Genomic DNA, 27,563 nt, shown 5'->3' with positions numbered 1-27,563 from the left:
TAACAGAGTAACAATGTTTTGCATTTTGACCAACCACCAAACTGTTTTGCCAAAGTGGCACACCATTTTACAATCTCACCAAATCCTTGTTTTTAAGGCTCTGATTTTTGTACAAAAGCATTCAATCATTCTGTCAGACCAAACCAGGAAAAGTAAGCTATAGTTCAGAGCTGTTCTATTCCATTTACTATGCAAAGCCATTCTTGGCGTTTGAAACTCTCAGCCCTTTTGAGTATTCTTGCAGTGTTCACCTTTTCCTCCACCACTTTTTTTTCTTCTTTCTTTCTGGTTTATTTCTATCTATTACAAATGTATAAAAAATCCTCCATCAACGCTGCTGTTAGCAGCAGAACCTTGAGAAATATACCTTTGGTTTGCCTCAGAAAAGGAACACATATTGCACTGTAAAGTTTATAAAATTGGCGCAAAACATTGTGATAATGTTACAATACCAGTTTTAAGAGTTCAGTCACTAATGGGGAGCCGATGGGATACATGCAGAACTGTGAAAGCGATCTCACTTAGCCAGCTGTACACGTAGACTGTAAATCTACATTCAGATCATTTCTGAACTAAAACTATCAGCTCAGTTTATCTGTTGAGGTCAACCAGGAAACCCAAGAATATACCTTGATTTTTGCAAAAAACAAAATAGGGGGAGGGGTTTCTTCAGCATTTCAGTCCACGAGTAACAGTATCCTAACAGGCAAAGTGTTCTCTCGCTGTCAACATAGAATGAACTGCTGCTGGAGGTCAACTTGGGTTTTAATTTGCATTAGCACTTACAAGCATAGTAGTCCAAGTTGTTGACCTCATGACTTTAAAAAGTAACTCTAAAAAAGTAAAATGGCCCTTCTTGGAAGACTAAAGAAAGACATCCAGCCACAGTTGTAAAAAGTCTCATCAAAACAATTTTTTTTAATTGAGGCGTAATTCATAAAAGGGTATATTGTTTTGATGAGACTTTTTACAGAATGTACTCTTTATAAGACGGTAAGGACAGAAGAAAGGGTGGGAAGACAGTTTTAGAAGAGCACAGCATGGTGGAACAAGGCTGTAATCTCAGTCCTTGGGAAGTGGAGGTAGGTGGATCAGGAGTTCAAGTCTTCTGTTATACAGTTAGTGGGAGATTTGAGGTCAACCTGGTCCCGTCTCAAAAACACTGAACATTACAAAACTAGAATATCAGGCATCACCCAGGGCCGCGTCTCTTTTATTAATATCGTATTGGTGTTTTGCCTGTATGTCTGTCTGTGTAAGGGCGATGGATGCTGGAGTTGGAGACAGTTGTGAGCTACCATGTGGGGGCTGGGAACTGAATCCTGTCCTCTGGCAGAGCAGTCAGTGCTCTTAGCCACTGAGCCATCTTTCCAGCCCCAAGGGCCACATTCTTAGTGGCACCCACCTATCCGCTAGAACCGAAGCTTCGCACTCAGGCACTGTGCATTTCCCTTGAAGCATCGGAGCTCGAGACCCCAGTTCCTCATCAGTCACAGCAGTGGAAGACCGCCGAAATCTCACAAGAACGGAGCATCAGATCCAAGAGAAGGAACACAGACACTTCGCTTGCCTTATGGGAACTGGCAAGTCTCAGGTGCCTCCAAGCACCAGAAAATTCCTATCATGTCAGAGATTGAGCTCCAGGTGCTTTTCCCCCAACACTAGAAAAAAAAAATACCAAACAAACCCACAAAAACAAAGCCTTACTAGCGCCGGAAGCCCGGTAGGTTTGCCACAGTCACCTGACCCACCAGCTGGATTCTAATTGGGCTTTGGGAGTCTGTGCTCGGGTGATCCCGCCCCAGCGGCTCTAAAGGGCGGGGCCAGCTGCCAGAGGCCACGGTATTGGTCAGTCCCTTCAGGGCTCGCCCAATCAGAACCATCCTTCTTGCGGCGCGAAGCGAGCGGAGCGGGGCGCCGGAGGGCCCTGGCGGCGCGCGGAGTTTGGATGGTGATTCAGCCTGGCGCGGCGTGAGCCCGAGTGAGGTGAGTTCCGCGGAGTCGGGGCTGCGGTGGCTCCGCCGGGTAACCCGCTCCCCCCGGCCCGGCCCGGCCCGGAGCCGGAGGCCTCGGCCATTCCCCTAGTCCGCCCCAGTTCCACGTAGCCTCGCTGGTGGCGAGAAGCCCAGTGGGGAGAAGAACCCCGGAGCCCCAGAAAAGGCCGTGTCAGGCGGCCGAGGCTTGAGCCTTGCTGTCCACACGTTCCTTAAGGTCCAGGATCTTGCTTTTTGTCTGTCACACGCCAGAAATGATCTCACCCCGGAGTGTGCCTAAGGCTGCAACGACCCCTCATCAACACGTTTTCCCGAGACTTTAGAGGAGGGGAAATTGAATTGCCCCGGTTTTAGACGTCGAGAATCCGAAGCTCAGACCTGGTGGGCTTGGATGCCAGAAATAAGATTTGAATAAGACCTGCACAGCTCGGAAGTACATCCTGCCTCAGGCTTTCCCACTCCCGCAACCTGCTCACAGGTCGCTTGATGGCTGAGATGGTCCGGCCTCCCACCTGACAGTTCCTGGCGCCATCCTCAGCTACACAGCGCTCCTGGGCCTACCACTTTAAGGGGCAGGGGTAGGAAAGACTGACTGAGGGATCCCAAGATGGAGCAGCGGAGAGGCAGAAGCCTGGGGAGTAGAAAATCAATTGGTTCTGTAATGGAACTTGAAAGGCGCTGCTTGCTAGTCTGAACATCACACCTAGCTTGAATCAGCATTTTGTTACTTTGTCTGAAGGTCGCTTCAAATCGACTTGAAGGAAATGAAATTTCTAGGTGTCAAATCACTTTGGGTAAGGGGGGACAGTTTTGAGATAGGGTTTCTCTGTGTAGCCCTGGCTGTCCTGGAACTCACTCTTGTAGGCCAGGCTGGCCTCGAACTCAGAGATCCACCTGCCTCTGCTTCTCGTGTGTGTGTGTGTGTGTGTGTGTGTGTGTGTGTGTGTGTGTGTGTTTAAAGATGTGTGCCACCACCACTGCCAGGTCACTTTCAATGCTAGTTCCCAAGATAGGGAATGGATACCAATTTTTTGTTGTTTTGGCTCTTGTAGTCCAGGCTGGCCTCAGACTTATGCGGCTGAGGATGACCTTAGACTTCTGATCTTACTGCCTCAGCCTCTCAAGTGCTCGGGTTACAGGCCCACGCCACCAGCCCAGATATTTTAAATGATATGTTTTGAAATGTTTACCTTTAAAAGAGAATAGCACAGATTGTAGCATCTTAAACTTGGTTGATGGTTATATTGGTGTCACTCTGTTTTCTGTACTTTTCCTTTTGTCTTTGGTGGGGAGCGGGGATGAGTGTGTCCTTGTTCGTGTTTGTGCAGGGGTGTGTGTGTGTGTGTGTGTGTGTGTGTGTGTGAGCAGGCAGATATGTCTTCTTTAGTTGTTTTCCATCTTAGTGTTTGGGACAGCCTCTCTCTGAACCTGGAACTTACCGATTAAATTGGCAAGCCTTCCAGCACTGGCATTATCGAGGCATGTCACCATACCTAACTGTTCAGGTGAGTTCTGGAACTCTGAAATCAGGTCCTCATGTTTGCACCACTGGCGCTTTACTGACTGAGCCATTTCACAGGCCTTTTCTGTCTTATTGGGTCCAATAAATAATCTGTACAATTAGTGTCTAAAAGCCTCTGAGTGTTCGGGCTACCTGTAGAGTTAAGATCAGCTCCCACCAGGAGTGGTGGCTCACACCTATAGAACTCCAGCACTTGATTGAGCAAGACAGGAAAATGGAGAGTGCGCAGCTGCGTGGAGACTACATCTCAAAAACAGAGACAAGCTACCTGCGGCAGCGCAAGCCTCTAATCACACACATGGAAGGGGAGGCAGAAGGATCAGGAGTCTTCCTTAGGGACATACTGAAGTGGAGGCCAGTCTGGACTACGTGATGAGACCCTATTCCCAAAACCCAAAACAAACATCAAAATGCTGGTTACATTTATAACATCTTTCCATCTCTTTAGCTATTTTCTTCCTTCCTTCCTTCCTTCCTTCCTTCCTTCCTTCCTTCCTTCCTTCCTTCCTTCCTTCCTTCCTTTCCTTCCTTTCCTTCCTTCCCTTCCTTCCCTTCCTTCCCTTCCTTCCTTCCTTCCTTCCTTCCTTCCTTCCTTCCTTCCTTCCTTCCTTTCTTTCTTTGTTTTTTTTTTTGGGGGGGGGTGTCTTTTTTTGGTCTTTTTGGTTTTGTTTGAGACAGGGTTTCTCTGTGTACCCCTGGTTGCCTGGAATTCACTCTATAGATCAGGTTGGCATCCAACTCAGAGATCTTCCTGCCTCTGCCTCCCAAGTGCTGGGATTAAAGGCATGTACCACCACTGGTACATGCTCATTAAAATATTTTTCATGATAGTTTTTATTTGTATGTGCATGGGCTTGTACCATGCTGTTGGCGTCAGAGAACAACTCACAGGAGTCAGGGGATTTGACTCAGGTGATCAGGGTTGGCAAACACTCTTTTTTTTCTCCCCAGACAGGATTTCTCTCCATAAAAGCCCTGGCTGTTCTGGAACTCTTGATCTGTAGACCAGGCTGGCCTTGAACTCAGAGATCCTCCTGCCTCTGCCTCCCAAGTGCCGGGATTAAAGGCGTGTGCCACCACTACCACCACTGCCTGGCTTGGCAAGCACTCTTACTGGCTCGGCCGTTTCACTGGTCGTATTTTCATTTTTCACAAGTTCTTCCCACATTTTCATTATAAAATAAGCTATATTGACTTTCTAAGGTAACTGTGATTATAATGTACTCATAGTTGACTGGTTCAAATATTTTTGAGTATTATTCTATGTAGCATACAAGGTCTCTAACTATGAACTATACTACTGGCTCTTGGTTTTTGAGACAAAGTCTTGTTATATAGCTCAGGCTGGCCATGAACTGGCTATCCTTGACTCTGCCTTCTGAGTGCTGGGATTATAGTTGTATGTCACCATGATCAGCTCTTTTTTGTGTTTTATTAATATTTGTTGTTAATTTTCTTTCCTTTTTTGCTTTGTGTGGTGCTAGGAATTGAACCTAGGGCCTGGCAAACCCCAGGCAAGTGTTTGACCACTACTGAGCTGCACTCTAGCAGTTGATAATGTTTCTAAGATGCCTCTGGGTGAGAGGGGTGGTTCTTTTGGTAAAGCGCTTTTTACACAAGCATGAAGACCTAAGTTCAGACCCCCAGAGCCCACAAAGAAAAGCCAGTTCCAGTGCCACAAACCTGTAATCTCACCACAGAGGTGAGACGGAAGCGTGCTGGCCAGCCATACCAGCCAAATTGGTGAACTCCACGGTCAGTGAAAAGACACTTAATGTTGACTTCTGGCCTCCACACTCGAACTCCCATGCATGCACTTGTGAATACACACACACACACACACACACACACACACACACACACACACACACACAGTGGTGGCGCACGCCTTTAATCCCAGCACTCGGGAGGCAGAGCCAGGCGGATCTCTGTGAGTTGGAGGCCAGCCTGGGCTACCAAGTGAGTTCCAGGAAAGGCGCAAAACTATACAGAGAAACCCTGTCTCAAAAAAACAAAACAAAAAAAACCACACACACACACTTTGTCTTAAAAATTACATTATTCATAAATTGTTAATAAGTGGTAAATTTTACTTACATCTCAGAGTTTATTACATTTTTTTTATTGTGTTTTATGTATGTTTTACCTGCATGTGTGGATGTGCACCACATCCATGCTTGGTGCCCAGAGGTCAGAAGAAGGTCTTGAATCATCTAGAACTAGAGCTATAGATGGTTGTGAACCACTTTGTGGGGGCTAGGAATCAAACATGGATCCTCTGTAAAGGCAACAAGTTCTCTTTACCTCTGAGCATCTCTCCAGCCCCTTTTTTTTTATAATTAAAAAAAAAAATGTATGTTTATGGGTGTTTTGCCTGCATGCATATCTGTGTACCCCTTGTGTGCCTGGTGTCCTTGAGTGACAGAATAGGGCATCAGATCCCCTGGAACTAGAGTTATAAATGGTTGTAAGCTGCCAGGCCTCGCCCCTCAGAAAGCCCACCAAGGGTTGGCTCCTTCCCTGGAGATGCTCCAGGCCACACCTACAGGGTATTTAAGACAGTCCCTAGACTGGCCACATGATTTCTCTCCTGCTTTCTTCCCCTGAGAATCACCTGGGTGTGCTTTGCTCATTAAACCTGGACTTTTAATTCGGCCTGATCTGATTCATTGTATCTGCAGAGAAACCCACAATCTGGGTATGGAAACCTTTCAGTAATCTAGTGTTGTGGTGAGTTATTGTAGTTGATTTTCTAATGCTGAACTAGCCTTGCATTCCTGGGACAATAGAATATGGCCATGGTTTTATATAGAGCTAGGTTTTGTCTGCTTTCATTTGGAATTTGGACACCTCTGTCTATGAATGAGAATTAGCCTGGGTGTTTTCAGTGTTGAACTGGCCTGCAGTATTCTTTGTCAGGATGAAGATGTAGAGTAAGAGAAGCGAGAAGCTGATCTTTGCTTCATACTTTGGGGTTGTCTGTGTGAAATTGGAGTGCTCTTACTATAAATGTTCAGAACACTCTTTGTTTTCACCTTCTTTTTTTTCCTCTAAAGACAGGGTCTTATGTGGTAGTCCAGACTACCTAGAACTCACTGTGTAGTTCAGGCAAAGCAGGCCTGAAACTCACAGCAGTAGTCCTGATTTAACTGCCTAAGACGTTAGCCATCATACCAGCACTTCCAGTTGTTCTGAGACAGGATCTCATACACCCCAGGTTGACCCTGAACTTTTACATAGCTGAGACTTGCCTTGAATTCCTGCTTTCAATGCCTTACCAATTCCAGTTATTTAATATTGTATTGGCAACTTAAGACGGTGAAATAAGGTAAGAGAAATTATTCAGAGGCACAAAGTTTGGAAAATAAAAAAAGTACACTGTTATTAGCTGCAGATGATAATGGAATGTATTTAGAACACATAAATAATAATCAAAATAACTAAAATAAAAAAGAGTTTAGCCTGGCCTTATGGTACATGCCTACAATCCCAGCACTCAGATGTGGCTGCCTAAGAATTGGATTCAAATTTGTCCTAGCTACATGGTGAGTTTGAGGCCAATCTGAACTATGTGAGACCGTCTCCAAAGCAGCACACACAGAGGACAGAATTTAGTAAGATAACAGTGTACAGTTGACATGCAAAACCAATTGTTTGACAAATAGATTATATAAGGAAGGGGATAGTGTCATTTATAGTAAAAATTAAAAGATTAAAATATTTAGGAATTTTAAAGCATAATTTTTTTTCCCCGAGACAGGGTCTCAGTTTAACAGTCCTGGTTGTCTGGATCTTGATTTGTAGACCTGGATGGCCTTGATCTCACTGAGATCCGCCTGCCTCTGCCTCCTGAGTGCTGGGATTAAAGGCGTGTGCCACCACCACTGGCTAAAACATAATCTTTAAGACACTAAATGTTATAAAAGTTTACTTCATCAAATGCAAAGTCCTTTTCCCAGGATAGAATAACTTAACATCCTGAAAGCATTGGATTTACATAAGTTAACACAAATTTAATGTAGTTTCAGTAAAGATATCAGCAAGGCTTTCTTTCTGGTGCTAGACATGTTGATTCTAAAGTTTACACAGAACAAACAAAATACAGAACCATAAAGCCGGTATGGTGTCACACACCTGTAGTTCTAGCACCTAAACCCATAACTCGCAGAAGGAAGGAAGTAATAAAGATCACAGCAGAGACACACAGCTGGGATTAAAGGCGTGTGCCACCATGTAATATAGAAAATAGAGCAAGTATGAAGTGGACAAAATCAAGAGTTGGTTCTTTGAAAAGATGTGGAGTTCAGAGGACAACTTGAGGAAATCGTTCTTTCCTTCCACCATGTGGGTTCTGAGAATCTAAGGTCATCAGACTTGATGACAAGTACCTTTAATCACTGAGCCATCGTTATAGGCCCCTGGAAAGATATATTTAAATTGATTGTCTTTTAGCTAGATGAACAAGAAAAGTATCTTAGTTACTTTTCTATTGCTGTGACAAAACATCATGACCAAGGCAACTTATAAAAGAAAACATTCGGTGTGGGGGTCCATGATCCCATAGAGTAGTAGAGTGCATGACCATCATGGCACGGAGCATGGCAGCAGGCACGCAGGCAGGCGTGAGCTGGAGCCGTAGCTAAGAGCTCACATCTGATGGCAAGTTGGGGCAGAGAGAAGGAGCCAGCTGGAATGATAGGGACTTTTGAAATCTCAGAGACCCCCAGTGACGCATCTCCAACAATGCCACATCTCTTCCAACAAGGCCACGTCTCCTACTTCTTCTCAAACAGTTGTACCAACTGTGAACCAAGAATTCAAATAGATGAGCCTGTGGGGGCCACACTCATTCAAACCCCACAGAGAGAAATCTCAGAGATTCAGATAACTGAGGAATGAAAGAAGGACTGTTATAACAATTGTAGGAGTAAAGGACTTTTATCCTGGTCTGTAGTACAGTCCCATAAATTCAACCTCTCAGGAGATTGATGCAGGAAAATTGTAGGTGCAAGGCCAGCCTGGGCTACAGGGTAAGTTTAAGATAAGCCTGAGTAACTTAATGAGACCTGTCTCAAGATGAAAAGTGAAAAGCTAGTTGTAGTTCAGTGGCAATGCTGTGGGTTCTGTTCCCAGTATAAGGTGGGACACAGGGAATAAAGTGCTTTTTATGAAAAAGCTGTGAACAATTGCGTGTTGACAACTGTGATTTGAGCGTGTCCCCTAAAGAGTTCAGATGGGGGCTGGAGAGATGGCTCAGTGGTTAAGAGCACTGACAGCCTCTCCAGGACCCGGTTCAGTTCCTAGCACCCACGGGATAGCTCACAACAACCTGTAACTCCAGTTCCAGAGGATCTACTGCCCTTTTCTGGCTTCTTTGGGCACCAGGCATGCACATGGTGCACAGACATACATGTAGACAAAATACTCATATGCAGAAAAGCTTTGAAGAAATCTTTTTAAAGAGGGCCCAGGTGTAGACACTTTAGTTCCTCAGTACGATTGCTGAGAGGTGGGGCCTACTGGGAAGGAGTAGAGTCATGGCAAGGGAGACTTCATGACTCATGACTGTCTTTGTCATGGGAGTCTCCTCTCTTCTCCATGAGCGCCTTTTCATCATGAGAGGCCCACCAGAAGTGGACAGATCTTTTCTCCATGAGCGCCTTTTCATCATGAGAGGCCCACCAGAAGTGGACAGATTTGGAGTCATGCTCTTTGATGTTCTGCTTTTTATAATTGTAAGCTAAAATCAACCTTTCTTTTATAAGTTACCCAGTTTTAGGTATTCTGTCACAACAGAAAAGCTGTAACACATTTGATAATATAGATCAACTGTATAAGTTCTAGAAATGTATAACCACTGAATCATGAAAAAAGTGAAATGATCGAACAGACTTAGAATTAGTAAGTAGATTGAATCCTTAATCAGGAGTGTTCTTAGACACACACACACACACACACACACACACACACACACACACACACAAACACATCTCAGGACTAGATGGCAGCTGGTGATCTGTGCTGTAAGTTTAAAGAATCAACCCTAGGCATAGTCAATTAAGCTGGTCAGGTTCCTTTCCCCGTGAGAGCCTAGTGTGCAGTGGCTCCGAGCTGCTGCCCCTCTTTGTAGTGTGCAGCCTGTTGTTTGTATGTGTTGCCCTAAGGGACCTTGGAGACAGTTTTCTGGTGGATATTGATGTGTCTGATCTAATTCTGTCTCTGACCTAGGATTCAGACACATGCAGGTTGCCTTTGGGCACAGTGGCCAGGATTCACATTGGTCAGGTCTTCATGTACATCCTTACCAAGTTGTGGAATAAGGAATGTGTGATTGAGACCTTACATGAGCCAAATTCAAGTTTCCTGGCCACCAGAAGATCCACAGTGCAAATAAGTGAGGCTTTACCAAGTTTAATACAGATTAATTTGAAGGCATGGTAGTTCAGAAGCCCCTTATCCTTAGTGACTTTGGGATCAGAAATGTCCCCAGCTGTGGTACCCTGGATAAGTGGTGGGCCCTGTATTCCTGAGGGTCTCCACTGCATTGAGTCCACACCCTACCAAGCTATGTTCACTAATTAATCTCACATTCAGTTAAAAGATTAACACTAGGCTGGGCGGTGGTGGCGCACACCTTTAATCCCAGCACTCGGGAGGCAGAGCCAGGCAGATCTTTGTGAGTTCGAAGCCATCCTGGTCTACAGAGCGAGATCCAGGAAAGGCACAAAGCTACACAGAGAAACCCTGTCTTGAAAAACAAAACAAAAAGAAAAAAAGATTAACACTAAAATTCAAACTGTATGAACAAATCATATATAAAGAACTACAGCTCAGCAGATTAGAAACCCCAGTTTGAAAGGGCATAGGTGAGTTGAGAATTCAACCTAGTGGTTGCAACTTGAAAGGCCCTGAGTTTGTTTCTAGCACCAAAACACAGCACAGCATGGGCAAAGGATTTTTCTTTTTTTTTCCTTTTTGGTTTTTTTCGAGACAGGATTTTTCTAGAGAGGATACACAGTGGCTAATAAACACATGAAAAAGGTACACATTTTTATAAATCATTAGAGAAATGCAAATAAAAATCAGGATGAAAGAAAACCTCACATCCATTAGGATGGCTGTCATATTAAAAAAAAAATGAAGTCCAGAAAGTAGCAAGTGTTGCTAAGGATGCTTAAAAATTGGAAGCCTTGTTCACTGTTGATAGCAGTGTAAAAACGGTATCATGAAGGAAAACAGTATGTTAGTTCCTCAAGTGATAAAAAAGAAAATTGCCATATGCTCCATTAAGTCTGCTTGCGGGATGTATCCAAGACAACTGAAATCAAGACCTTGAATGTAATGGTTAATCATTTAAAATTTGTTTTATATTTATACATTTCATGTGTATGAGTGTTTTGCCTGAATGTATGTGCACCATGTACATGCCTGGTGTCTAAGAAGGTATCAGATCCCTTGAACTGGAGTAATAAATGGTTGTAAGCCACCATGTGGGTCCTGGGAACCAAACTCGGGTCCTCTGCAAGAGCAACAAGTGCTCTTAAGAGCGAAGCCATCCCTCCAGCCCTGTCCGTGGTGGTTAATTTAATTGTTAGTTAGATTGGATTGAGGAAGGTCTAGGATAAAACACACTCCAGATGTGTCTGTAATGGTGTTTCCTGAGATCCCGAGGGCTCTGGCCTAGTCAGTGGATTAGCCCTTAGATGAATTCCTAAGGCGATGGCCTGTTGGGAGGTGGCATCCAGTTGAAGGAGGTCGGTCACTGGTGGCTATATCTTCCTCCATTCCCTCATATTTTCTCAGCTCCTCAGCCTGAACGATGTGAACTGTTCTGCCCCATTATGCCTTCCCCACCATGATGGGCAGACACTTTAAAAACCATAAACCAAACAAATTACTGCTTTTAAGTTGTTAAGGCATTTATTTGGACACAGTAACAGGTAAGTTAGCTGATTTATCAAATATTTCTCTCACCATGTTCATAGCAGTGTTAGAATATCTGTGATACAATCCTTGGCTGTCAACTTGACTGGAATTAAGTAAAACCCAAATGGCTGGGCACACCTGTGAGGGATTTTTTTTTTTTTTTTAAATAAATGACTTGGAGTGGGAAGACTGACTTTTAATCGAGGTTTTGATGTGGGAAGATACACCTTAGATCTGGGTCAAACCTTCTGGAAGCCTAGAAGCCTATGTAAAGGTCGTGGAAGAAGGAATTTTTTGCTCTTTACCCGCTTGCTCTCAATGGCAAGCCCATTCCTTCACTGGCATTAGAACCTACTTTGGGATTCTGGCACACACTGAAGCTCCCCTGGGACATCGAGCCTTGTGGACTAAACAAGTGCTGGGTTCTTGGACCTTCTGCTGGTAGACAGCCATTGTCGGATTAGCTGGACCACAGCCTGTAAGTCATTCTAATCTCCTTTACAGACACATCTAAGTGCTGTTCCTCTAGAGAACTCTGACACAGTAGCCAAATGTCCATCAAAAGATAAATGAGCAGAATGTAGTATATACGTATTATAGAACATTGCTCGGCTTTAAAAATGAAGGGCGTTCTTACTCATGCTACTGGAGTGAAGATGTTATTTTCAGTAAACTAGGCAGTTGGAAAAGGAAGGTTCTCTGTGATTCCACTTATACAAAGAATGCAGACAAGTGAGACTGCAGCGCAGTGGGTGCTGGTGTCTAGGAGGGAGAAATCAGAAGAAGGTGTTAATTAGTGGAGAAGTGCCAGTGGTCAACAATTTAAGACTGGAGTTTGATGGTACAGCAGCGCCACTCTCCTGAACACTAACCTTCTAATTCATTGTTCTTTTTGGTGTCATAGTGCACATGTGACGGTCAGAGGACCACTTCCAGAGTTGGTTTTCTCCTAGCTTGGGTTCCAGGGGTTGAATTCAAGGTGGTAGGCTTGATCAGCAAGGGCTTTTAGCTCTTGCCTGTCTTTGCTGCCCTACAGAACATTCTAAAATGATAATGATGGCAAGTCATTTGTCATATGTAGTTTCATGCAATAAACAACTTTAAAAAGACAGCTTGAAGCAGTACCTCTCCCATTGGCCAACTGTGAAATAATTTGTGTGTCAAAATACAGTTATCCCTCAATGTCTATGAGGGATTGTTTTTAAGACACTCAGTGGGTGCCAGTGTGGGGACTTTTTTTAGTTTTTGATTTTTGGAGACAGTTTTTCTGTGTGGCCCTGACTGTACTAAAACTCACTCTGTAGGCCATCCACCTGCCTCTTTTGTCAAGTGCTGGAGTTAAAGTGCCACCTGGCAGGGGCACCTTTTTGTTTTTAAAGTAACAGCTTTATTGAGACTATATTTCACATAAAATCCAGTTGTTTAATACGTACAGTTCATTGACTTTTAGTGTACTCATAGAGGTGTGCACCTATCACCACAGTCAAGGTTAGACCATTTTCATAAGCCCAAAGAGAAACCAAGGCCCTTTGCTATTATCCCTAAGTCCTGCCATCCTTCCAGACTCTACACAGTCTGATTTGGGGTTTGGGGTCAGAGACTTTCTGTTCAGCTCTGGGTGTGCTGGTACTTGTTCTGTATAATCCAGGCTGTTCTTAAATTTGTGGTAATTTTCCCAAGTGCTGGGATTATAGGCATGTACCACAATACCTGGCGAGTATCCTTGATTTTAGTTATTTTTGTTGTCAAAGCAGGTAGAGGTTCTTCGTATTGAAGATACTATGTTTTTGTTTTTGTTGAGACAAAGTTTTGCTATAACTTGGGCTGGACTTGAACTCTCAACCTTCCAATCCCAGGCTCCTCCTGAATTACAGAAATGCACCATTGCTACCCACTCTATTGGCTTATTGTCCAGTTTACATTTTTTTGTGTGTTGCAGATACTGCCAAGTATGCCTTTTATTCTTAAAATAGTGTGTCTGGTTATCTTTTCACACGTCTGATAGTGCTGTCTATCAGGCTCTGTTTACTAGTTCTTATTCCCCAAGCTTTGTTTATGTGTGTGTGGCTATTGCTATGCCTGTCCTGGTAAGTTGTTTTGGGAATTATTTAAGGTCTAGAATAAAGGCGTATTTTTGCAGACAGGGTTTTGTGTTTGCTAAGTGCCTTGGTGTTAGACTTTAAATGCATACTTTAAAGATGATTAATTTCCTTAGGTAGTGGAAGCTGCTCTGATTTGTGGTTTAAGCCTTTACTCATCCTTTAGAAACAAGGAACTTTACTTTCCTGTAGATTCTTGGGAAGTTGGCTTGATTTTTGTTTGTTTGTTTGTTTGTTTTTTGTTTTGTTTCCTCTTCCCCAAAGAACACAGTTTGTGGGAATGCTGGTTTCTAGAAGACTCCATACCTTCATGGACCTTCACCTTGACTTCCTCCAGTCTTTTCCTCCAAGGCACAAATTGGTGATCCAGTTCTCAAGACTAGACATTCTCTGTGCTCTCATCACTTTTCTGGGTTCCCAGTGTTGTTGAGATCATGGCTCCAGGATTTTTCAGAGAATCCATAAAAGATTGGATAGATGTACTTCAGGATTGTTTGGTTTTATCCAGCAGTAATCTGGGGCAATGGCCAGTAAGCCATTTCTGCAAAGGACCAGATGGTGAATATTTTAGGCTTTACAGGAGAGGTGGTTTCTGCGGTGGTTCTCCTGTGCAGTACAGAAGCAGCCATAGGTAATGTGTGAGCATGAAAGACCATATTTACGAAACGGGCCTCAGCTCAGATTGAGCCATGGCTTCCCCATTGTTAGGTTTCTCTCTTTATGTATTGCACATTATATGGTAGGTGCTGGAGGTTTCTGTTTTGAGGATGAGTACGATAACATTTAAATTGATCATTATGGGAGGGTGGTATTGGGGCTTAAACCTAGAGCCTCTTTCATGCCAGGCTAGTGCTCTCCTGCTGACCGTATCCTTAGTCCTGCTCTGGTGTTACTTAGTACCTTTATCTTATGCTTTTGTTAACTGAATTTTATTTTGGATTTGAGTTTCTTTTAAATTTTTAGTTAAAATAGAATTACATCCTTTTCTCCCATCCCTTTCCTCCCTCCAGCTTCTCAAATTGATAACTTTTTTCTCTGATTATTATTATATAAATATGAACAATTTTATTACAGTTTATTATGTGTGCACACGTGCACATACACATGTGGAAGTCACAGAACAACTTGCAGGACGTGTCTCTCTTCTTTCACATGTAGTGTCCTAGGGTCACATTAAGTCCTCAGGTGTGGCAGCAAATGCCTTTATCTGCTGACCCATCTCACCTGGACCTCAGCTGAATTTTAAAGGCATCTGGTCAAGTTTTGTAAAATATTCTTGTAGTATTTTAGTTAGAATTTTGTTAACCCATATATTAATTTATAAGGAACTATTATCTTTATATCTAGACTTTTCATTTAAGAGCATAAATGTTTCTGTACTCTTGTTTTTCTCAATGGTATCTAGTCATTTTCTTATATCACTTACATGTCTTTTGATGAGTTAATTGCTAGTTTACTACTGCTACTGCAGTTGAATGCCTTTTTAAAACTGTATTTTCTAGTGAGTTATTATTACTACATGAGAATGCCTTTGACTTCTGAGAATTTATATTTCTCTTTTATTTTATTTTTCTGAGTTTTAATTACCTATTGTTATGACTGATTTTCCTTGGATTGTGTTAGTGTGTAATCAAGTTATCTCCATGTAAGAATAAACTCATCTCTTCTAGTATTTCCTTTTTTGCCATGACAGGAATGGCCAGTACCAGAGTGGAAATGAGAGAACAGTCTTGATTTTGCCTTTATTTTTAATAGACTCACTGCTAGTATAAAATGTGACATTAGATCAGTTTTAGATTTTTTAAAATACTTCTGGTTTGGTGTTTTGTGTTTTTTTTTAAGATTTATTTTATGTATGTGAATGTTTGCTTGCATATATGTCTGTGCACCATGCCTACAGAGGACTGAAGAGGTCGTTGGATTCTCTGGAATTGGAGTGATAGGCAGTTGTGAGCCAGCTTGTAAATGTTTCGAACCAAATTGGGTCCTCTGTAAGACCAGCAAGAGCTTGTAACCTGAGTCAATTCTACAACCTAATGATTCTGTTTTAATGCACCTGTTTCAAATGGTTTGTGTTTAGGGCTGGAGAAAGGGCTCAGTGGTTGAGAGTAGCATGTAGTGTTCTTGCAGAGGACCTAAATTTGGTTCCCAGCACCCATAATGGGTGGCTCATAACTGCCTGTAACTCCAGCTCCAGGGCAATCCAAAGACTCTGGTGGCCATAGGCACCATACACTTAGACACACACACACACACACACACACACACGCACACACACACACACACACACGATTAAAAGTAAAATAAAATAATGATTTGAATTTATCAGACATCTTTTTTAGAAGACATTAATAACAATTAATGTGTGAACCAATAAGTTCAAGGAGCTGAGTATAATGGCCACTACTATATAATCCTGCACTTAGGAGCTAGAGTCAGGAGAATTGTGAGTTTCAAGCTAGCCTGAGCTACATAGTGAGACCCTGCCTCAAAAAGAAAACAAAACAGTGGGCTGGAAAGATGGCTCAGTAGCTAAGAACACTGACTGCTCTTACAGAGGACTTGGATTCAATTCCCACCACTCATGTGGTGCTTACAACCATCTGTAGCCACATTTCCAGGGGCCCCAACACCCTCTCTGCCCTTTGTGGGCACCAGGCATGCAACTGTTGCACATATATACATAGAGACAATACATTCACAACATTTTAAAAAATCTAAGAAAAAGGAAACAAGCCAGAAAAGAATAGCAAAACAAATCCAAGTGGGAAAGGGCACAAGAACATTCCCAACACACGAGAATGTTCTATACCTTGAGTGTTGTTCAGTTGTGTATGTAAGTAAGACTGATTTGGGGGGGGGTGTTAATCTTGTATCCAGCTACTTTGCTGAAGGTGTTTATGAGCTGTAGGAGTTCCCTGATAGAATTTTAGAGTCACTTATATATACTATCATATCATCTACAAATAGCAATACTTTGACTTCTTCCTTTCAAATTTGTATCCCCTTCATCTCTTTCAGTTGTCTTATTGCTCTGGCTAAAACTTCAAGTATTATTATTGAATAGATATGGAGAGAGTGGACAACTTTCCTTGTTCTGATTTTAGTGGAATTGCTTTGAGTTTCTCTCCATTTATTGTGATGTTGGCTGTAGACTTGCTGTAAATTGCCTTTATTTTGTTTAGGTATGTCCCTTGTATCCCTGATCTCTCCAATACTTTTGTCATGAAGGGGTGTTGGATTTTGTCAAAGGCTTTTTCAGCATCTAATGAAATGATCATGTGGTAGTTTTTTTTTTTTTTTTTTTTTTTTTTTAATGAGACAAACCTATTTTTTTAAAACAGTAAATGAGAAGATTCTTGGAAAAATGGGCTTTAAGGCTCTGATACCCGTAATTAATTCAGGAATACATTTGGACAGCTGTTTTTCTACTTTAAGTTACAGAGTGTTGCGTGTCTTGTCCTAGTTTCCTTTGCTGTCGCTATGATAAAGTACCCTGACAAAGCACCTTCAGGGAGCAAGGGTTTATTTTAACTTGTAGTTCAGTGTACAGCCCATCATGTCAGGGAGGTCAAGGCAGCAGGAGTTTGAACTGGTCACGTGGTATCCACAGTCAGAAAGCAGAGGGATGGATGAGTGCATGCAGCTGCTCTGCTCCCTGCTGTGATATGGTCTTTCTGTACGCTGTGAATATGTATTGCTACTGTTGGTTAGTAAATAAGGCTGCTTTGGCCTATGGTAAGGCAGGATAAGAGCCAGGTGGGAAATCCAAGCAGAGACTGGGAGAAAAAGGGTGGAGTCAGGGCAGACGCCATCCAGCCTCCCAAACAACAAGATGCCAGCAAACTGGTAACACCACGGCCACGTGGCAAAATATAGATGAATAGGAATGGGTTAATTTAAGATGTAATAGCTAGGTAGCAATAAGCCTGAACCAGAGATCAAACAGTTTGTACTGAAATTAAGCCTCTGAGTGATTATTTTATAAGCTGCTGCAGGCCGGGTGGGACATAGGAAAACTTCCAGCTATGGCTCCCCTCTCCACTCATCATCCTGCATCCCCAGCCCAGGGAATGTCCTACACATAATTACGATTATCTTTCCATTTCAAGTAATGTAATCTGTATTTTCTCACAGGCACACCTACAGGCTCATTTCCCAACTGATTCAAGATTCTTCAAGTTGATAATTAAAACTAACCCTCACATCACTTTTTCCAGAAGATAAACTATATATATGCATATATATTAAAGAGAACATATAACATTAATGAGGGTCCTGTCTAAAATTTCTGTTGAGAAATTCTTTGATGTTTGGTTTGATAGAGAGCCCCTTGTTTCTGGGGTCCCAGTTGAGCTTTATATTTGAGGCTTACCACTTTTGCCCCAGGGAAGACAAGTCAGCTGGTGGGACTTGCAGAGCTTGGCTGTATTTACAGGAACAACTCCTAAAGCCTCCCCTTTCAGCAGAGACTAGAGTGAGTGTCTTGGCACCAAGTGTCTTAGAATAGCCTTTTTGGCAGTCCATCTCTCGATATTCTGAGATAGCTGTCTTGTTATAACACAGAATAAAGGGAAAAGTTTGACCTAGAAAGAGAACTTGTCCTAAGTTTGAATCTAAACTGTTTCATTTATTTGAAAGAAATGGAATCTCACCCACCCCAAAAAAACCTTGTTTTCTCTCTCATATCTCTGCGTTATTAAAGAGGTTTATCTGTCTGTCTGTCTATCTATCTATCTATCTATCTATCTATCTATCTATCTATCTATCTATCTATCTACCATTTATGATTTGATTTGATTTGAAGACAGTCTACGTAACCTGGCCTGGCTGTGTAGACTGGCCTTAAAGTCACAGAGATCTGCCTGTCTCTGCCTGAGTGCTGCTGTGCCACCATGCTTGGCTCATTGTTTATTTTGTTCTGTTTTTCAAGTTAGAGTTTCTCTGTGTAGTCCTAGCTGTCCTGGAACTCATTGTGTAGATCAAGCTGGCCTCAAACCCAGAGATCCACCTACTTCTGTCTCCTTAGTGCTGGGAATAAAGGTGTGTGTCACCACTGCCTGCTTATTGCAATTCTTATTGTTTAGCTGGAATTCTGCTTCAGCCCCCCTCTCTCTCTAGACCCTGTCCTTAGAAAACCCGCCAAACTGCCGCCAACGGCCCTCCACCCCCCTTACCCCCCACCCCCGCGACAGCTACTCAAGACCATGCCTACAGGATATTTAAACCCTCCTGGAGAATGCCCATGTGGTTTTTCCTGGTCTCCTTTCCCGGTCACATCTCTGAGGGCCAGGAAGATCACCCAGGAATGTTTTGCCCAATGAACTTGGGAACTTGGTCTTTTATTCTTCTTCTTCTTTTTTTTTTTTAATATTTATTTTATGTATATGAGTGCTCTATTGACTTTATGCCAGAAGAGGGCATCAGATCCCACTATAGATGGTTGTGAGCCACCATGTGGTTGCTGGGAATTGAACTCAGGACCTCTGGAAGAGCAACTGGTGCTCTTTTTTTTTTTTTTTTTTTTTTTTTTTTTTGGTTTTTCGAGACAGGGTTTCTCTGTGTAGCTTTGCGCCTTTCCTGGAACTCACTTGGTAGCCCAGGCTGGCCTCGAACTCACAGAGATCCGCCTGCCTCTGCCTCCCGAGTGCTGGGATTAAAGGCGTGCGCCACCACCGCCCGGCCGCAACTGGTGCTCTTAACCAAGAGTCTTAATATCAGGGTACGGAAACCTTTCACTTATTAAAAAAATTTTTTTTAGTATCTTTCTTTTGTTGTATAGTTATATATTTTCTAGCAATAGTCCATTCCTCATTAGTATTCTTTTGTTATTGTTTATAAGTTTGCATTATGAATGTAAATGTGGTATACATGTATAGTGTACGGTCACATGTGTATACATACATGAGCCTGTGTGTGCACACATGTATGGGAGCCAGAAGAAATTAGATGTTCTGCTGTATGTCACTCTGTGTCTTAATCCTTTGAGGCAGGGTCTCTCACTGACCCTGGAGGTAGGCTGGTAGCCAGCAAGCCCCGTGATGTTTCTGTCTCTCCTTGCTCCCCAGCACAGGGTTGGAGGCATATAGCCACACTTGCTTTGTGTGGGTGTTGGGATCTGAACTCGGGGCCTCATGCACACAGTGCCCTTGCACACTGAGCCATCTTCTGCAGCCCTATCTTAGTATTTTTAGGATACTTAATGTACTTGGCTAACTTAGGTAGTCAGTTCCTTCTGTTTTTATTTATTTTTTAAGGTCATTGTTACTATTTGGATAATTTTAAATAGCTAGTTTTAAAGATAAGCCTTGAAGTTTATTATGACCAATGGTGAAAGTCATTTTCTATTACTTTAAAACTCCATAAACAGGGCTCATGAGATGACTTGGTGGGTAAAGGCACCGGCTGCCAAAAGTGACAACTTGAATTTGATTCTCAGAACTCGTGTGGTGGAAGGAGGGAACTGATTTTTATAAATCATCTTTTGAGCTACACATACACAATAAACAAACAAATAAATACTAAAAAGGCAAAAGGGATGTGATGGCACAGGTCTTTAATCCCAGGAGCATGTAATCCCAGCACTTGTGAGGCAGAGGTAGGAAGATCTCTGTGAGTTCAAAGACAGCCAGGGGTACATAGAGAGACCCTGTCTCAGCCCTTTACTCTGAGGTAGTGTCTGTCTTTGAAATTAAGGTGATTTTCTTGTATGCAGCAGATGGATGGATCCTGTTTTCTTATCCATTCTGTTAGTCTGTGTCTTTTTATAGGTAAGTTGAGACCATTGATATTGATGGATATTAATGACCAGTGATTGTTAATTCCTGTTATTTTTTGTGGTCATGTTATGTTGTCCTTCTTTGGTGTTTGTTAGTGTGGGATTATCTATTACCTGAGTTTTCATGGGTGTGTTTAGTTTCTTTGGGTTGGATTTTTCCTTCTAGTGTTTTCTGTAGGGCTGGGTTTGTGGACAGGTATTGATTAAATCTGGTTTTATCCTGGAATATTTTATTTACTTCGCCTATGGTGATTGAGAGTTTTGCTGGGTATAATAGTCTGAGTTGGCATCCGTGGTCTCTTAGTGTCTGCATAAGATTTGTCCATGATCTTCTAGCTTTCATAGTCTCTATTGAGAAGTCTGGTGTTATTCTGATGGGTTTGCCTTATATGTTACTTGGTCTTTTTCCTTTGCGGTTCTTAATGTTTTTTTCTTTGTTCTGTATGTTTAGTGTTTTGATTATTATGTGGCTAGGGGACTTTTTTTTGGATCCAGCCTATTCGGTGTTCTGTAAGCTTCTTGTATCTTCATAGGTATTTCTTTCTTTAGGTTAGGAAAGTTTTCTTTTTTTTTTTTTTTGGTTTTTCGAGACAGGGTTTCTCTGTGTAGCTTTGCGCCTTTCCTGGAACTCACTTGGTAGCCCAGGCTGGCCTCGAACTCACAGAGATCCGCCTGTCTCTGCCTCCCGAGTGCTGGGATTAAAGGCGTGCGCCACCACCGCCCGGCTAGGAAAGTTTTCTTCTGTGATTTTGTTAAATATATTTTCTGTGCCTTTGAGTTGGTATTCTTCTTCTATCCCTATTATTCTTAGGTTTGGTCTTTTCATGGTGTCCCATATTTCTTGGACGTTTTGTGTTACAGCTTTTTTGTCTTTAGTGTTTTCTTTGACTGACGAATCTATTTTCTCTATTGTGTCTTCAGTGTCAGAGATTCTCTGTTCCATCTCTTGTACTCGGTTGGTTATGCTTGTTTCTGTAGTTCCTGTTCGTTTAGTCAGGGATTTCTATTTCCAGCATTCCCTCAGCATGTGTTTTCTTTATTGTCTCAAATTCATTTTTCAGATCTTGGAATGTTTCTTTCATCTGTTTAATTACTTTTTCTTGGCTTTCTTTGATTTCTTCCAATTTTTTGTTTTTTTTCTTCCATTTCTTTAAGGGAATTTTTTATTTCCTCTTTAAGGGAGTTTTTCATTTCCTCTTTGAGGGAATGTTTTATTTCTTCTTTAAGGGCCTCTATCATCTTCTTAAAGTCATTTTTTAGGGTAGATTTCTTCTGTTTCTTCTGTCTTGGTATGTTCAGGTCTTGCAGGTGTAGAATCACTACGTTCTGATGTTACCATATAGGTCTTTATGTTGTTGCCTGTATTTTTGCACTGGTGTCTACTCATCTCTTCCTCTGCTCGGTGTCTGTGTCTGAAGGTGCCTCTCTTGTTCTAATTTTTAGTCTTGGTTCACTAGGAGTTCTTGGTTAAATTGTTGCTGTTGGGCTCTGTTTCTTCAGGAGCAGCTTAGTCCAATCAGTGTTAGTGGGTTGGGTCTCTGGGAGCAGTTGTGCCCAGTTGGTGCAGGGTGAGCTTATGGTTTCAGTGGTTGTTAGGTTCGTAGGGGTTAGTTTTTTGTTTTGTTTTGTTTTTTGTTTTTTTTTGGGGGGGGGAGTTGGTGGGGGAGCAGGGAAAGGTAGCTGTCTGGTCGCTGGGACTCCGATGGGTAGGGCCTAGGGCTTAGAGACCTGATCTGTCAGTCTAGAGATGGGAGCTTTCCTGTTCTCAGTCAGTGAAGTGTATACTTATGATTCTGGTGATCTGGTTCTCTGGCTGGGCTGTGCCTTCTTTTGTGTTCTCAGGTCACGTTTTGCTCATTCGTCAACTCCTCAGCTGATCTTTTTCCTCAGATTTCAAACTGTAAGGTTCTGAATCCTCTCCCGGATGGATTTCAGCTGAGCAGGGTAGTCTCACCAACACCTCCAAGTTGTTGGGTTTCGCAGGATCAGCAGCTGGGCTCTGGGTTGGCCTTAGACAGAGTGTTCAGATCCATTCTGGTCTCATCCCACGGAGACGGCTCCTTCACTGGGTGTTGGGATTAAAGGCGTCCCTGTTCCAAGCTCTTGATTAAGAGCTTGTTTTCACTAACTCTTCACCGGGTGATAGCTCAGTTTCTGGTCTTTATTACAACTGCGTCTCGGCCTCTGCCTGCCTGCCTCTGCAGCCTGCCGAGACCCTGTCTCAAAAAAACAAAACAAACAAAAAGTTAAAGAGAGGAGAGAAAATCCTTAGAAAATATTTCCCTTTTTTTTTTTTGAAAGATTTATTTATTTATTATGTATACAGTGTTCTGCCTGCATGTATGCCTACCCACTAGAAGAGGGCACCAGATCTCATTACAGATGGTCGTGAGCCCACCATGCGGTTGCTGGGAACTGAGCTCAGGACCTCTTCAGGACCTCTGGAAGAGCAACCAGTGCTCTTAACCTCTGACCCATCTCTCCAACCAAAAATATTTCCCTTATCATATGTAAATGAAAGTTGCTTGTTGTTTTTCTTGGTAGTCCTAAGAATGGTCTCCATATTTCTCAAAAAAAAAAAAAAAAAAGGTTTTCTTGTTACTTTTCATTTCATTGACTTTCTTTTTGCTTTTTTCATTTTGCTTATCGACCTGGAAAATTTAGACATTCTTTTTTAATTGGCCTAATTTTTTAAGATTACCTCTTAGAGCCCTGGCTGGTAGCATAGGCCTGTAATCCAGCTACTAGGGAGGCTTAAGGCAGGAGGATCTTGGTTTCCAGGTCTATCTGGAAAACTTAGTGGGACCCTGTCTCAAAGTTAAAGTTTTTAAAGGGGTAAGAATGTAGCTTAGTGATAGAGCACTTGCTTAGAGTGTGTGAAGTCCTAAATTCATTCCTCAGTACCATCAAAAATTTAAAAAAGGGCTAGAGAGATGGCTCAGTGGTTAAAAGCATTGGTTGCTCTTCCAGAGGACTGGGTTCAAGTCCCAGCATCCACATGGCAGCTCACAACTGTCTGTATGTAACTCAGGTTCCAGGGGATCTGATGCCCTCATACAGACAGACCTGCAGGCAAAACGCCAATGTATACAAAGTAAAAATAAACAAATTATTTAAAAAAAAAAAAAAAGCTACCCCTGAATATCATGATCTGGTTGTTAACTAATATACGCTCCTTCGATTTCTGAAATCATATTAAGTCAAGACATAGTTCAAATTAGAGTCCTTTAATCATCTATTCTTTTCATCACTTGTTTTTTGAGATAGGTGTAGACCATGCTGACTTTGAGCTTACTGTGTACCTTAGGCTGGCCTCAAACTCTGATCCTCCAGGCTCAGTCTCCCAAGTGCTGGAATTACAGATGTGAGCCACCATGCCCCTTGAGTATAGTTCTCCAGTTTGTTTGGCTCACTACTTTTACGTTGTTTCCTTTGGAAATGGTGTCTCTCACTATGTAGCATAAGTTGCCATAACTTTTCTTTTTCCGTGTAAAAGACATTTTAAATCATTTTCTAAATTGTATTTGTGATGGCTGTAAGTATTCATCTGAAATGGATTCCACTGACCAAGCTTGAAACACATTGACATTCATAAGGTTTCTGAAATGCCATACTGTATTGGACTGAAACATAATGAGTATGTTTAATTTATGCCTTCATACTGACTCGTACTTGGAAAAAAGTAGTCACTCAGAGAGGTAAAGATGATTCATTGTTTAGAATCCTCCACCCCTTGAATGTATGTGTGCTGGTATGTGCATACATGTGCACGTGCAGGTGTATGTCACAGTGCACGTGGCAGCCAGAGAACACGTTTGGATGTCAGTCTTTGCCTTCTACCTTGTTTGAGACAGTCTCTTCTTTGTCATCTGCTGCATATGCCAGGCCAGCTGGCTCTCAAGGATCTAGAGACCCTCCTGTCTTTGCTCACTATAGAAGCATCAAGATTACAGATAGATACTGTGTATGTATTTTAGTGTCAAACTTAGGTCCTCAAAAGTGTGTGGCAAATATTTTACCCATTAAACTGTCTCCCTAGCCCTGACTTATTATTTTGAAACTAATAAGACAATTCCAGTTACTGAATTAAGAAAGTATGACTCAGTTTAAATATCACCATTTTCAAAAGTGAACTTCTAGAGCAGTGTAGTGTGGCCTATCCAATATTGTTAATCCTTCCACCAAAATATGGCATATGTATGGTATAAAATTGAAGTGTATTATAAAAATAGAATGTAAAACTGGGTATGGTAGCATGTGCATGTATTCCCAGCACTGGATGCAGGAGGTTCATGAGTTTTGGGTCAGCCTACACTGTATAGTGAGACCTTGTGTATTAGTCAGGGTTTTCTAGAGGAAAAGAACTTATAGAATGAATATAAGAGGGGGGGGTTATTTATTAGAATGACTTACAGGCTGTGATCCAGCTAATCCAACAATGGCTATCTACCAGCAAATGGTCCAAAAATTCAGTAGTTGTTCTGTCCACAAGGCTGGATGTCTGAGCTGGTCTTGAGTAAATACCAGAATCTTGAAGAAGTAGTGAATGCCAGTGAAGGAACGGGCTTGCCAGTGAGAACAAGCAAGCAAAGAGCAAACGCTTCCTTCCTTCATGTCCTTATAGAGGCATCCAGCAGAAGGTGTAGTCCAGATTAAAAATGATCTTCCCACTTCAAATGATTTAATTAAAGAAAAAAATCCTTCACAGGTGTGCCCAGCCATTTGGGTTTGTTTAGTTCATTCCAGATGTAGCCAAGTAGACAACCAAGAATAGCCATCACAAGTCTACCCCTTGTCAACTTGACACATTATACCTCCTTATGGCATGCTTAATTTCCAAATGAAAACAGTAACTAGGTCATAACTACACCTAACATGATAGAACTATCCCACAAACAATCACAAAATGCATTATATATTTAATCAGGTTATTATTACACCTAACATGATAGAACTATCCCACAAACAATCACAGAATGCATTATATATTTAATCAGGTTATTATTACACCTAACATGCTAGAACTGTTCCTCATAAAACCACAAACACTTCTGTCTTAGTCATTGTTCTGTTGCTACGAAGAGACTCCATAACCACAGCAGCTCTTATAAAAGGTAAGCATTATTTGGGGGCTTGCTTAGGTTTCAGAGACTTAGTTCATTGTCGTCATGGTGAGGAGCATGGCAGCACACAGGTAGACGTGATGTTGGAGAGGTAGCCGAGAATTCTGTCCGGATCGGCAGGCAGCAGGGAGAGAGAGAGACTGGGCCTGGCTTGAGCGTCTGAAACCTCAAAGCCCACCCCCAGTGACACACTTCCTCTAAAAAGGTCATGCCTCCCAATTCTTCTAATCCTACCAAAGAGATCCCCTGCCTGATGACTAAGCATTCAAATATAAGAGCCCTGAGAGCCATTCTTAGTAAAAACACCACACCTTAGCCAGGGCACGCCTTTAATCCCAGCACTCAGGAGGCAGAGCTAGGCAGATCTCTGTGAGTTCAAGGCCAGCCTGGGCTACAGAGTGACAGAGTGAGTTCCAGGACAGGCTCCAAAACTACACAGAAACTCTGTTTCAAAAAACAAAAACAAAAAAACCCCACCCCACCTTGTATCAGGAAGAAACAGAGGACCCCTGGAACCCACTAAAGGTGGAAGGAAAGAAGCAGCTGCACAGTTGACCTCTGACCTCCTCCCAAGTTCAGTGTGGCAAGTGTGCCCCTCCATCATGCACACGTGCACCGGCACACATACACACTAATAGTAAATGCTGTGTTACATCCAGATAGAGTGGGAAAGGGGGTGTAACGTATCTGAAATAACTGTTTTTTAAACTCTTCATAGATCACTGCTGTCTGTCTTTAGCTCAGTGATTTCCAGGTGCTTGAGCTGTGTGCTTTATCTGGGTGAAAGCAAAGCAGTGCAACAACTTGTTACTCCCGGGCTCTAAATGGATGCGGCACACTCTCTGGAGCCAGATGGCTATGCTGCACGCTCTCTTGCTGGGCAGCCTCTGCACTCGCTGCAGAGTCTCTTCTGTCTTTACCAGAGTTTCACCTTTGGACAGAGAATTCGCTTACTGGGTGTTCTCTGGATTTCTAGTTGGCTTTGGTCATTCCTCCCCCTCACTTCCTGTCCTCTTCCCGCTTATCCTCCAGGCCTAGGCCAGGTCCCATGTTCCTACCAGCCCTTTCCTAGTCATTGCTTCTTTAGTCTCTATTGTGCTGAGTTTAGCATCTGTTGAGGAAGGGGAAACCAGGCCATTTTGTTATTCATGTGAATCTTCAGCTAGTTAAAAATTATGTGTTTTAAATGTCACCAGATGTAAATGTTAAAGCAATCTGTTGACCAAGAGAGGTGGGGGAATAAAAGAAGCAATAAAAGCACGTTACTCTGGTCACATTTGCAACAGTGGCTGTTGGATTCAAGTCCTTTACCTCCTCAATAAATATGCCGAATGATACAAATTACCTAACTCCATTAATGGTTGCCCTCTTCCTTTTTAGATCATGGCTGCTGTTCCTCTGAACAATCTACAAGAGCAACTGCAGCGTCACTCAGCCAGAAAACTTGATAATAAATTCAACCTTACAAAACCAAAATCTTCGTAAGTATACTCATTAGCGTGGAGAGGATAACTCGGGTGTCATACAATCGGAGCTCTTGTCCTTCAGCTCTAAGATAGGATCCCATCTGTAGCTCACACTGGCCTAGAGCAGAATCCCACCTAACGTGATCTAACTATCCCACATACAGTCACAGCCACTTGCTGTGTTCAGGCCAGCTAGCCTCCCTTGCAGGAGTCCTGCCTCAGCCTCGTATGTGCTAGGATTATCACCACCCTGCTTCCAGCTTCTTCGTTTTACAGAGGAAATGAGGGGCTCAGTGGTTTTCCCACTTTGCAGATTAATAGTAGAGCATGTTCTAGCAGATCTGGGTCGGATTGCCCTGCAGCTTTACACAGTTCAGGCACATAATTACTTGTTTGGCAAAGTTGGATAGACAAGTAATGAAGTTTCTTGTAAATTTGCACAGATATTATACTTTAATATGATCTCATATGCTCTGTCAAACTTTGTAGGCAAACGACCACTGTAGTTCTGTTGTCTCCTGCAAGCTATACCCCAAGTTCCTAATGGCGCCTAATAATAATTTGTATTTGGTTGTTTCAGGCACTGCTCCAGGCACTTGGCTTTCAAGTTGCTTTACAGTCACTATTGACATTCATGCCATTAATTTCAGCAGAT

General features: G+C 42.5%; 1 protein-coding gene and 1 non-coding gene across 3 annotated transcripts in view; both read left to right on the top strand.

Moving 5' to 3' along the window:
* The first annotated feature begins 1,875 nt into the window (after nt 1–1,875).
* Blm (BLM RecQ like helicase) overlaps nt 1,876–27,563 on the top strand; it is a 92,514-nt gene continuing 66,826 nt past the window's right edge. Inside the window, exons 1-2 of one of the 2 annotated variants that reach the window (XM_006969992.4) lie at nt 1,876–1,986; nt 26,823–26,923. In XM_006969992.4, the coding sequence (XP_006970054.2) occupies nt 26,826–26,923 (98 nt within the window). In that variant the 5' untranslated portion in view covers nt 1,876–1,986; nt 26,823–26,825. Of the gene's footprint in view, nt 1,987–9,133; nt 9,252–26,822; nt 26,924–27,563 lie in introns of those variants that run through there. The other variant, XM_076545810.1, reaches the window with a different exon arrangement.
* On the top strand, nt 9,562–9,697 carry LOC121826991 (small nucleolar RNA SNORA70). The gene has a single exon (XR_006069142.2). It is a non-coding gene; the product is annotated as a small nucleolar RNA SNORA70 (small nucleolar RNA).

Source organism: Peromyscus maniculatus, chromosome 1 (assembly GCF_049852395.1).
Source record: "Peromyscus maniculatus bairdii isolate BWxNUB_F1_BW_parent chromosome 1, HU_Pman_BW_mat_3.1, whole genome shotgun sequence".
NCBI classification, from domain to species: domain Eukaryota; kingdom Metazoa; phylum Chordata; class Mammalia; order Rodentia; family Cricetidae; genus Peromyscus; species Peromyscus maniculatus.
The sequence above is the reverse complement of the archived record's forward strand: the minus strand, read 5'-3'. Positions and strand labels throughout refer to the sequence as shown.